The sequence below is a fragment of the Micropterus salmoides genome, unplaced genomic scaffold, assembly GCF_014851395.1.
Source record: "Micropterus salmoides isolate LMB-PRFRI ecotype aquatic unplaced genomic scaffold, ASM1485139v1 Ms_hic_scaffold_20, whole genome shotgun sequence".
Taxonomy (NCBI): Eukaryota; Metazoa; Chordata; class Actinopteri; order Centrarchiformes; family Centrarchidae; genus Micropterus; species Micropterus salmoides.
This window is the reverse complement of record NW_024041151.1, coordinates 29,601,290-29,614,298: the sequence shown is the minus strand read 5'-3', so window position 1 is coordinate 29,614,298 and position 13,009 is coordinate 29,601,290. Positions and strand designations below refer to the sequence as shown.

General features: G+C 42.1%; 1 protein-coding gene across 2 annotated transcripts; it reads right to left on the bottom strand.

The window, feature by feature from the left end:
• Positions 1-2,612: 2,612 nt before the first annotated feature.
• On the bottom strand, positions 2,613-12,213 carry cunh18orf54 (chromosome unknown C18orf54 homolog). Of its 2 annotated transcripts, none has more exons than XM_038734096.1 (15): positions 11,642-12,213; positions 10,749-10,884; positions 10,275-10,431; positions 9,456-9,623; positions 9,178-9,325; positions 9,002-9,071; positions 8,682-8,883; positions 7,916-7,986; positions 7,618-7,723; positions 7,403-7,525; positions 5,624-5,684; positions 5,478-5,532; positions 5,155-5,322; positions 4,707-4,762; positions 2,613-4,543 (listed from the first exon to the last, which is right to left on the bottom strand). In XM_038734096.1, the coding sequence occupies exons 2-15, from the start codon at positions 10,881-10,883 to the stop codon at positions 4,393-4,395; spliced, it is 1,671 nt and encodes a 556-aa protein (XP_038590024.1). In that variant the 5' UTR covers position 10,884; positions 11,642-12,213; the 3' UTR covers positions 2,613-4,392. The 2 variants fall into 2 exon arrangements, with proteins under 2 accessions (XP_038590024.1, XP_038590025.1); XM_038734097.1 differs by having other exon boundaries at positions 7,433-7,525; positions 11,642-12,211.
• Between the last annotated feature and the right edge of the window lie 796 nt (positions 12,214-13,009).

Genomic DNA, 13,009 nt, shown 5'->3' with positions numbered 1-13,009 from the left:
CAAACGTTTCCATTGAACAAAAGAAGCCACCTCAAGTCATAGTTTGTGAAGATGAAACTTCATATTATCATCTGGTTGCAGCTGTTTACATTCACCCCAGATGCAAATTCAAAAAATGCACTGTGAAATGTTTGGGACGTATGCGTGTATGTGTTCTTCTCTCAAATATTGTTCACAAATCTGTGAAAAATCTGTGTTAGTGAGCACTTCTCCTTTGCAGAGATAATCCATCCACCTCACAGGTGTAGCATATCAAGATGCTGATCAGACAGCATGGGGACTGCACAGGTGTGCCTTAGGCTGGCCACAATAAAAGGCCACTCCAAAATGTGCAGTTCCATCACACAGCACAACGCCACAGATGTTGCAAGTTTTGAGGGAGCGTGCCGTTGGCATGCTGTCTGCAGGAATGTCCACCAGAGCTGTTGCCCGTGAATTGAATGTTAATTTCTCTACCATAAGCCATTTCAGAGAATTTGGCTGTACATCCAACTGGCCTCACAACCACGTGTAAACACAACAGCCCAGGACCTCCACATCCAGCATCTTCACCCCCAAGATCGTCTGAGACCAGCCACCAGTAGTGAAGGCAGGTAGAGTGGTCTAGCCTGGGAACAGATACATCTGACCCATGGATATACAGTTGAGGCCAAAATTATTAGCCCCCCTTATGAAATTATACACAACTCTTGATTTCTCCATGGAAATTACTATTAACAACAAGTGTTTATAGTGTATTTGTTTCCTATGTAACAAAGACTACATGTCCACTAAGTTTGTCTATGAAGATTCTCAGTCATCCAGGTCATAGTTATCCAACGAAGGTTAAAGTCAAGGGCAACTGGACTTGGTTGAAGATACTGGAAGACGTTTCGTCCCTCATCCAAAGGACTTCTTCAGTTCTGACTGACTGGCAGGGAAACTCAGCTATTTAACCTCAGTGGGGTCGTTGGCCCGGGTCATCGATACCGCTGGCCCCCAGGCCATTAATAGTCAGTAGTGTACCCTGAGCCACAACTAACAATAACCTCTTAGAGTAGTTCTTTACTAGGTTGGCACAGGTCTCCTGAGGGAGTTTGGCCCATTCTTCCATTGCAGATTGTTCCAGCTGGTCCAAATTGCGTGGTTTCCGAGCATGGACATTCACTTTGAGCACCCGCCACATATTCTCAATAGGATTGAGGTCTGGGCTCTGTGCGGGCCACTCCAGGACCTTGGTATTGGTATCCTTCAAGAAGTGTTGGACCAATTTCGATGTATGCTTTGGGTCATTGTCTTGTTGGAAGACCCAGCGACAACCTAAGGATAGACTATGAGCAGATTTCTGCGTATATGATGCCATGCACCCGAACAAGGCTCCCTGTGCCTGAGGCTGCAAAACAGCCCCACAGCATGATGCTCACACCACCATGGTTAACTGTGGGAACTGTGTTCATAGGGTTGAAGGCCTCTCCCTTTCTTCACCAAACATAAGCAACATCCATGTGCCCAAACAGTTCCAGTTTAGTCTCATCAGACCAAAGCACAGACTTCCAAAACTCATCTTTACCTTTCAAATGTTCACGGGCAAACCTCAGCCTGAAACATCAACTCCAGAAGAGGCCAGGTCAGCAACAATCATCTTGGCAGATCTCCTTGCTGACATCTCTGACTATTTTCCTCTCCAGAGTTCTTGAAATCTTGCGCTTACGACCACGCCCAGGTTTGTTTCTTACAGAATTTGTCTCCTTGTAGTTGGCAATGACGCAACGTACAGCAGTTCTAGACACTGTGAAATGCTTGGAAATGGCAGTATAGCCTTCCCCCCCTTATCATGAGCCTTCACTATCGTCTTTCTGAGATCAAGACTGATTTCCTTTGTCTTTGGCATGGTGAGCAAAAGTAGTCTTTTCTCTTAATAATGTGTCCAAGTGCTCTGTTCCTTGTAGTCCCTTTATGCTGATTGAATGCTCAGGTGTTGTTTGAAAGCTGATTGGTTAATTAGGTGTGTTTTGAAAGCAAAAATTCACATGGGGGCTAAAATTTTCACTGTATTTGATATAAAGCAAGCCTAAAAATGTATTTTATATTCCAAAATGTACCAAAAGCTACAAAATAGCATTGGTGAAGTGGTTGTTGCAGTGGTGCAAACATTTGGATAAATTTTATTCCTGTGGGGCTAATAATTTTGGCCTCAACTGTACAAGATCTTGTTGAATGATCCAACATACCCCAGAAGTAAAAGCTACAAACTTTTAGGGAGTATGTGCCAGAGCAATTCTCACTGGACTGTATTAAGCCCCAGGAAGTCAGCTGTGATTTGAAGCAAATTTTACATACTGTAGTGGCCAAACCGTATAACTACCACTTCCAGGTCTGGCACGTGATGCAAACTGGCCCAAAAAGTGAAAAAAGCAGCTGTTAAACTCTGGATACAACCCCCGTGAAATGACTCGTTTCACTATCAAAATGTTATCCATTCGGTCCAGTAACTTTGGAAAGTTGTATCCAGATTTGATGACACCCCTTTAGCATTCATAATGAACTGAGAGGTTCCAGACAAATACAGTACACATTTGCGGATCAGTCTGGTGATTATCCTTAATAAAATTCAAAATGAGCTGAGAACATGATGATATTGAGAGATGGTTTAATGTGAGCGGTTTGAGAACAAACCAGCCCAGAGCAGCAGGAGACAAGCCTGTTACATAGAAATAAAAACACTTGATGTTAAACATTCAAAACGAGTATCTTTTCATGTTCAGGTCACCTGTCTGCCTGAACACTGATTTGGCACTTGAATGGTTCCAAATGTGAAGCAAGACAGAAAACAATGTCTGTCTTCATCAGTTGAGACATAAGGGAATCAAAATACTTAAGGAGTTTCTTGTCCAAATCAGCAAAGGAAACCTGCGATGATCTTACCACCAATAGATGAAATAGTTTGTCCTGACGATGGAGCCAAAGGGACCAAACCGTGTAAATACTGTGCACATTCTATAGAAAACTATATCCATTAAATGTCGATTTAATGTCCTTGAATAACAGACTTGTCCATGTTTCAGGTAGTTCTGTATTATTAAGCTCCAGGTTGAACCTATGCTTTTTAGAATTTCACTCAAATTTTGAATTGGATGTTGTTGAGAACAGTTTCTACAAACTGGAAAGTTGTAATCACAGTAACTCCCAGACGATGTTAACGCAGTATTATCCTCTGAGCTGTGGCCATTTTAGGACATGTCAGCTTGTCTGGCTCAGCTCCCAACACCGTCTATCCTGCCTCAGCGTTCCTCAGGCTTAGCTGCACTCTGTCAGGTTCATCTGTACTGAGTTGAACTTAATGCTAAGTGGTAACGTGATAATTATAGCAACTTATCATGCCAACAGTTAGTAGGGCGGGTTATTGTTTGGAAACTTTGGACATTGGTACCAGTACAATACGTGAGTTTCTGCACAAATACCAAAAATAAATTTTTTCTATACTTAAGTTTGTGAAATAAAAACATTTTAACCTATTTTTTTCTTATAAAAAATATGCCATATTGCTCATTGCATCAGTGTTGAATAAAGAACTTATTCTAAATAAATAAGTTGCCTAAATAAGTTATGGTACATAGTTACAAAAGTTTACTTATTTAGAGGTTTGGCACGGGACATGTTTAGCATGGGGATATGCTAAATATTTCGCATTATAATAACACTGGCATGTTGAAATGCTAATGTAAGCATGTTAATGTGGCAACAGTTATGGTCGACATGTTAACGTTAGCACTTTAAATGGTCCAGTTAGCATGCTAACGTCAATGATTGTTAACAAGTTACATGTGAAATGTGATAAACTAAAATGAAGCAGGTTAACATGCTACCACATTTTAACAGATGCTTGAAGTACGTAGAATGATGATGACATCTGGTCATTTCCTCTGTCAGTTTGAGACGGACTGTCCTTAACATCGCTGAGACGCAGCACAGCTTCATTCTCATCTGGCATTTAAAGAGCAACGTTGTGACATTAAGAGAAATCCTCTTCTTTCTCCGTCTTCCAGAGTCAGACGAGAAGACGGATAACAGGTTCATCTCTGTGTCCAATACAGAGAGAGGTCCTGGACATTTGAGCTTAGAAACCATCCTCCCATCTGAATCTGACCTTTTGGGAAATCCTCTCGTCTGACATTTTCCCAGACTGTCCCACAGCTTCTTTCACTGTAATACTTCACAGAACTTCAACACACATTTCAGACGTTCAGACAAACTGGAACTTTTTATCTAAAATACAAATCCAGAACAGACTTCATCCAGATTCATCAACACCGTTTGCCATTTCCTGTTGCCACTGGACGTGACAGGAAACAGTCAGAAGGGGACAGTGAAGCTGACAGGAAGTCCCTCTCTCTGATTAACAGGCCTTCATCTTTAAGTGGGTTTCTGCTGAGCGCAGATGAGTCGGTCAGCAGATGAAGAGGAGTAGCGTCCTTCATCTTCGTCCTTCTCCCCATCTTCCGCTCTGTGTTTCTGTCTGGGTTCTTCCACCAGCACCTTCAGACGGCTCAGGTGATGCAGAGCCCTGAGGTTGGAAACATACATCAAAGACACAGCTTAACATCACAGGTAATTACCTGAGTTACCGCGCCATCCCTACGTCCACGCTACATAGGGAGCTGCAGCTACACAGTAACTCTGTTAATCGTGAAGTGAGAAATCTGATGTGTGATGTGAGCGTCAGTTACCTCTGTAGTGACGGTCCACCAGGAAACGTCTCCAGCTCTGCTTCACCTTCAGGCCTCTGCAACACAAACACATCTCCTTATAACCTGAGACGCGTTCACATTCCCTGCATACAAAACATGTAACAATTCAGAGTTCTCCCTGACCACACAGCTGATGTTGACAGCAGAGTCCTGAGATGTGTTCAGGAACTCGGTCTGAATAATGAATGGATAAAATAAACCCGATTTAGTGTTTGTTAGACCTCAAGCACGAGCTCTATTTTCCAGTAGCACAGAGTGTGTTATGTGTCTGTGCATGGGTGAAAGGGACGCGCTGCTGCTGTTACTGCTTTCCATCACAAGTTTCAGTTTCACAAGTCTTAACATGTACACTTGTTGTTGTAGTTACTGAGCTAACCCTGGACACACTTCTGTTCAGGCTGGTGACCTGCAGAGTGACTTTTCAAACCTGCTTCACTGGAGTCTCAGCCTGCAGCCTGTCAGTCAGTGTTGGAGCTACTGATGCCTGTTGTTGTCGCTGCAGCTCTGCCTCCACTGCCTGCAGTCTGAACAGCATCTGTTTCAGAGCCTCAACTGGACCAGGCTGCTTAAAGTCGCTGTTTCCACGGCCCTGCAGCTTCATTAAAAACACAGAAAAAATGTCGAGCTCTCCTAGAGGTGGTGACATATGGGCCTATTCCACCACAGGAACTCAATGAGTTAAGTTAACAATGAAGGTATGCAATGGACCACTGACAGATGAGGAGTGCAACAGAACAGACTAACGCCTACCTGAGCTCCTCGGTCAGTCACAGCCTCTGTGATGCTCCCTGCTGCTGCTGAGTCCCTGCAGGTTTAACACATTGTCACATAACATTCAGTGTTTTTAGTGGCGGTGCATCCCAACTAACAATGAAGGGAATGTAAATACATCTTACACAGTGAATGAAAGCAGCTCCTCTGTGTTCACTGGGCTGACAGCTTCTTCAACAGCACGAACTACAACAACAGGAACAGTTATTCAAGAAGAACAAGGCTGGACAGTGGAGGAAATATGTGCTGAACCTCTGATGCTGATGCAGTGATGACAGAGATTTCACTTTACGGTCTCTGATTGTGGCAGATGTGCAGCAAATGATTGTGGCAGATGTGCAGCAAATATGGAAAATGAAATGTTTGTCTTTACTGTGTGGTCTAATCAAAATCCTTTTCAGCATTAACATAAAAACATTGATATTTTCAATATCCAACATGCGTATGTGTTCAATAATATTGTAATCTTATCCAACAGAGCTTCACAGTAAAAACATTTCAGATATTTCACAGTGAAGGAAGACTTTTTTACTTGTGCATTACAGTGCACACGGTCGACCCTGAGCCATGGTTCTGCTCGAGGTTTCTGCCTCTTAAAAGGAAGTTTTTCCTTGCCTCTGTCGCCTAGTGCTGCTCTTGGTGGTAATTGTTGGCTTCTGTAAATATCTTCACAGAGTACGGTCTAGACCTGCTCTTTTGAAAAATGCTCTGAGATAACTGTTGTTGTGATTTGGCCCTATATTAATAAAACTGAAATGAATTGAAATTGAAAGTTTAAGGTGGTCCTGCTCAGGGCTGGATGATAGGACCTAAAATCAAAATTATGATTAATTGAACACTTTACCTTGATTATGATTAGGGCTGAACGATTTGGGGAAAAAAAATCTAATTGCGATCTTTCTGCCACGTATTGCGATTCGATTTGCAATTTTTTTTTAGTTTTGCTAAAGTTCAATATTCATTGCCAGTCTATTTTTGCCTAAGCCGCATCAAGCAGCACACAGCAGATGAACCGGGCAGGAAGTCAGACACAGAACGGCATAGAGAATCAGGTCGATTTTCAAAATAAAACACCCCGAGACTCCCGATCGTACATCAACAATAAACACAGTTAAACAGACGAAAAAGACACAATTTAACTACGTAGCCTATTTAACCAAGGTAAAAACACAAAAATAAAGGACAACTGAACAAATAAGCAAAATCTGAACAAGTCAGCAAAATCAGACAGGCAAAACGCTCTTATTCTGAAATGCTCTGTGTGGATATGTAACGTTACAGCAGAGCGTGGAACGGGCACAGAGAGAGATGTTATCTGTAGTTGAAGCACACAAAATGACAAATTAACAGGTTAACAACGTGTAGGCTTAAAAACAAAACCGCAGCACAGCCGCTGCCTGTGTCAGTTCCATTATCCCACATTTTCCACCAGTTTCGTTTGTTGCTGTAAAATGTACACGCTGTGCTCGCACTGATTGAATGGGAACGTAACAGGAGGCACGTGTCTCTTGTGATTGGTGAGCAGATCTGTCAGGATCTGGATGACAACGGAATGAATTTGTAACTGCACGACTGTTTAAAACAGGGTCAGATGCGCTGTATAATTAACCTACATTTTTAACCGCCGTCTTCACGATTAGCTATTCGCGTTCTTTCAAATCGCAATTTCGATTTGATAACGATTAATTGTTCAGCCCTAATATGATTAATGAAAGACTATTTATTCCAGCCCTACATAAAACCAACTTTGATGTCTTTGTCAACAGATTAAAATTTGCTGAGAACAAACTATACCTGAACCCTCACGCTGTCCCGAATAACAACCTGTTTGTGATTTCCTGACGTTAACTGTCTCTAACCATTAGCTTTGCTGCTTACAACTGTGGGAGGAGAAACTGAGAAACCTTGTGTGTTGGGTTCAGTCCTGGTCCCACCTGGATCTGCAGGACTGTCTACTCCTCTAGAACTCTGAGAGAGAGAGTTCAACACCTGATCTGCCTTCTGGATCAAAGACTCGATCCTGTTGTCTGACAGGAATAAAAACACAAAAGCAAAAACATCATTAGGGGTCTCTAACACACATTAGATGTGGTTTTAAATCAATACTTTGTCTTATTACCTCTGAACAGTTGCATGTTGTCAGAGCTGTTTCTATGTGCTGCGAACAGAGAAATCTGTTCAGCAAACTGAAGCCTCAGATCTTCCAGAATCTGCTGGCTGTCAACCTGACAACACACAAACACATAACAAACACACAGAATATTACTAAAATAAATGAGCCTGTGCCACACCATGTGACAAAATAATCTATTTTTAACCGCATCTCACGGTCTTCTTCATTAAATGAAATCTCAGTAATGGATCCCGCTGACTGATTAAACTGAAAGTTCAAAAGGTGTTTGATGTGGTTCTCTCACCTGTGCAGGTGTCTGGTCAGGATCATCATCCTCCAGCTCTGCTACCCAGGACGGAGCTCTGGTTGTGGGAACTGCAGGTGGAAGAACAACATATTATTTCACCAAAAACATGATGATCGTTTGAAGCTGAAAATATTACATATTATTATAAATTAATAATAATAATTATAATAACAATATTGTTAAGAAAGCCATCTGTTTAACGGGATTCATAATGATGATTCATAATAATAAGAGCCCAGCCCCCGTTAGTTACTGCTGCTACACCTGTCTAACTTTTCCATTCTCAAACAGCAAACATTAAGTTTACATGATAACAGTGGTGGATTTACTACTCAAAATTGTAATTGTAATCAAGCTTTAATAGGAAGAAAATAGTCTACACTTCAGCAGATACTGCAAGACTGAATGCTGCACAACAGAGACCTTAATGTGCAACTGAGAGCCGCAGGAAGAACCGGTGGAACAAAATTTATTTAAACCTGAAACAAAGAAACTGTGGGACTCAATCAGAGAAATTACCAACATGGAAGAGGAATCTTGTGGCGCCTACATGAAAATATAAGGGCAAATTAACTTTAAAAATTTTTTTTATGAGGTTTGAAACAGATACTTTTTAAAAAGGTGCTATGTTTAACTGAGACTACTCTCCACCTGTGAAATGAATCCTCATTAAATAAAATAGGGGGCAACATATCAGGTCATAACAGGGACATGCAGTATGTGTGAGCTGTGGACCCTGGACGTGTTGGTGGACGTGTTGTACCGTGGTGCCCCCACAGCTCCGACTCTGTGGGCGGTGGCAGCTCGCTGATGTCACATCGTTGGATCCAGGCTGGGTACTTCAAGTCCGGCACGCTGGTGATTCCAGAACAGTCCATGTCAGTCTTGTTACTGGTGAACCAGCGAGGGAGGTGGAGTGATGAAGACTGCTCTGCACACTCTGTTCTTGCTGCTCTGTGTGCAGACTGATGGAGACGGGGGGGGGGGGCGCAAGGAGGGTCACTACAGCCCTACTCAGAATCACACCCAAAAACACAGAATGTTCCAAAACTTAAAGAGACTAATAAAAATGTGAATGATCACCCTATAGTAGCTGACTGAGGAGATGTCAACTTCTGGTGGCAGCGTGGCTGTCCCTTGTCTTCCTCTGCACCTGGAGAGGAGAAAGTACTGAAATCCTGAATGTGATGTAGACCTACAGGACAGAGATCTTTCAGAAAACATCCCAAATGAGATACAGAAGTGGAAACAGCACAGACCTGGAGCTCCTGAGCGTGCTGGTTGGATGAGGGTGGTAGTGGTCCGGTCGGGGGGCGGGGTGGCTGCTGCTGAGTCTGTCCCATGTTCTGTGTGCAGGTCTGGAGGAGGAAAGGTGGGGCTGGGAGGCTCCAGACTGGGACAGGAGCCCTGGATCAGCAGATGAGATGAGTTAGAGGAAGTGAGACATGCAGACTGACAACAAAGACTGCAGCTAATCAATACTGTGGCGTTTTAGTCTTTGGGTGAAGCTGGGGCTGTGGGTGATGCATCTAAAGACCTTGGATGTAGGCGGAGGTGTGGGTGACGGGCATCGAGCCGTCGTGAGGGATAGCCAGCAGCTCGTCTGTAGTCATGGAGAGTCTGTCTCGGTTGACACGGTGATGGAGTGAGCTGACGGGGAGGTTCAGGAAGTCTAGCTCCCTGTCGGTCAAACTCTCCCTGAGAACTAAGAAACAAAGAAAAACAAAGATAATAATATACAGATCAACTGAGACAGTCTGCTGCTACATTATTTTTAGTTTATTTGGTGAATTAATGATAATATGGTCATTATAATAATAATATAATTATAGACAGAGATGGCTCCACGTGGTTTAGTCATAAATTTTTTTTAAATATTTAATGAATAGGCTTTTAAATTGCTTAAGATTAATTAGGGCAGAACAATAAAACAATAACATTAATAATTGTGATATAATTTTTTTTCAAAAACAATGTAACAAAAGCACAAAAAACTGTTTGATTTTATTCACTTGAATCTTACACGAATTAGGACTTAATTTTTTATTTTTTCAAGAAGTTTATTTTGTTGAGAAAGGACTGAAAAAAGCTTTTTTACTCGTGCATATTTGTTGACAAAGATTTTATTGTAATTGTTTTGAATGTTCTACTACTTTTGAATGTTTTATTTTCACATGATTGCCGTTCATGTTTGTTTTGATAGTTCACATAAAGGTACACAGATCTGAGACCAGCAGCAACACAAGAGGATCCGATCAGACCAGACCAGATATGCCAGAATATAATTGTACCTGAGGGGACCAGATGAGAAAGCGATGTTGCTTTTCAGTGACAGCGCTTTTGTGTGGTGACCTACCATCTTTGTTTCTGAGCATGCTCACTCTGGGTCTGCTCGGCGTGGAGGGTGGACTGTGCGGCAGGACTAGCCTTCCTGTCAACGATTCGCTGTTCTGACGACTCCTCTCAAAGTCTGTGATGTAGGCGTCCAGCGCCGCCGAGGCGGAGTCATAGTTCTGCAATCAATAAATTAATAAGCATGGGTGATTCATTTTTAGTACGCCCAACACCATCAAGATCTTTTGAAGAAAGCAAGACACAAATACAGGAGGCGTCACTTCAGAGCTCTTAGTGAGGAAGCCAGATGGCTTTTCAGTTCAATTCCATGTTGGTCTACAAAAAGAGTGACATCTTTGTTTGTCAGGTGGGATAAATGGCTGCCAAAATTGGCTCATAACAGGACAGAGGATAAAGACAGGCAGATTTCCTCCACAGTGCCCCATCAGTGCTGAAGAAACAGATTCCCAATAGAAAGAGCAGATGCACAGTGAACCTTGTCTCTGTATCTGAAGGTGGTGTTGTGTTCAGGAGCCAGAAGGCTGCTCCTCAGGTGGCCTGAGCTGGACAGCAGGGAGGTCACCGTCGACTCCGGAGACACAAAGTCATTGACCAAGCCGAAGGAATCCATGCTGTCAAAAACAACAAGTTCATTCTGAGGTTATAAATCACAAAGAGAACGCTGGTGTGATGCTGGAGAGAACAAAAACGTTCACAGTGGAGGAAGGTGTGTTTAAAATCTAAATTGATGAATAACAGTGTTATATCCTTTTTTCCACGGGCAGCATTTGGAAATAAAACTCACTAAAACACAGGCAAAGTAGTAAAGAAGAGCTCTTCTTCATTTGCTTGAGAGTTAGGCCAATGTAGTGACCCAGTCATTTGGAAACAACGGTTATCAAATCCTACAAGTGGCATTCCATAAGGTGGTGTAACGTTAGCCACACAGCTACTAGTGAAGAACATTTGTCAGATTTTCCCTTCAGATGTAAGGTTAGCAAATTCAGACAAACTGGCGTTAACCTAGCTAAGTTAACCATCACCTGACAATCAATCAGGATAACGTTGGGTGTGTGTTGTCAAGTGAATTTAGCCCGTTCTTGTCTTAAAAACGAGTCAGGATCGTGCTTACGTTGTTGTAATGTCAGAAAAACTGGCTGACGTTAACTAATTTGGCTTTAGCCTAACGTTACATCTAACGTTAACTAAGTTAGCTAGACAAACAATAACTTACGTCTTAAGTATTTTACGCAACGATAACGTTTGTTTAATGAATGTCGTTATACAATGTTTAAGTTACAAGACTTGTCTCAACTGTCCTGACTTTTCACAACGTTACTGACAAAATCTCAAAAGTTAGTTAAACTCACTAACGTTAACGTTACTGACCTTCAAACTCCACTGCGCTAAACTAACGTTAGCAGGTTAAAAACAAACTCCAAAATGTCTCCTTTTCAGTGCATTCCGTGTCCAGTCCGCAGAGCAGCTGTGCCTGTAATTGCTCGAAACAGAAAATTCAGGTATTCAAGTTCCCCGGTAAAGCTAACTCACTGTTAGCTGGTCTGGAATCAGTTTAGCCTAGATGTGTTCCGCCCATATCTGTGTAATGCCAGAAACATTAAGAACAACCAACATTCAGAAATAATTGAATCTAATCATGACAGTAAAGTGAGGCATATACGTATGGCCAGCCCTAACACATCTTTTAGGATTACGGACGGGCTCAACTTTACCAACCTACTGTTAACTATCGCCCTCCATGGTAACGTTAACTGAATACGACGGGTAACGTTAGGTGATAGATGTGGTAACGTTACCGAAAATAAAAGTTGAAATTGTTTTCAAATGTATTACATTTGCTGTATTGGACTTATGCCGAATTAAAGAATGCATCCTCCTGGATTGGGATAACTATAGGTCCGGTTGTGTTGTGTATTGTGTATTTGCTAAAACGCAACGCAAACTTCTGATTAGCAGTTTTTAAGTGCGCTTCAGCGTGCTAGTGAGCATGTTTCTCTGAACAGTTTCGACAAGTCCCGCTCTACTGTGCTGTGATTGGCTAGTACTCCTCTTCTTCTTGTTTTTACTGTCGACTTGCAACCAGATGGAGCGTTATCGCCACCTACTGTACCTTAGTTACATCTGCCTAAATCCTTGTGTTCAGTCCGGTTTGTTGTAATAAGATGAGATGTGTTTAAGCACCATCTTTCCGGAGTTATTTGAGAAAATAGTTTTAATGTCCATTTGTTTAAGTCCTTCATGTTCCAGTCCATTTCTTAAAGCCAGTCTTTCGTTTGAGTATTTAGTGCACTCAAACAGCAGTTTCTGGTTGACTGCATACCTCACAATTTCCAGATGGATGTTTTCCAGCAAGGTGCAGAGATGCATTTAACTTTGTGAGACCTAGTCTAATTCTGCTAAATTGACACTGTACTCTCCTGCTCTTCCCCAGTGTCTTTTCCTCCCCCACTTTCTGCTCAATCTTGTATAGATGTCTTCCTTTATTTCCATTATCCCATAAACTCTCATATGCTTTGATCTCTACTTTGCTAACTGGTACTGCCACCTCTACCTGATTTACTTTCAACCCATTTTTAGCTAATGTGTCTGCCATCTCGTTCACTTGGATGCCAATGTGTGCTAAGACCCAAAGAAACTGAACATCAATCCCCAGACACCTAACTCTGTATAAAGATAACAATATTTCATACAATATATCCTCCCTACGTTATGACATTGTACATTTGATTTCCTCTA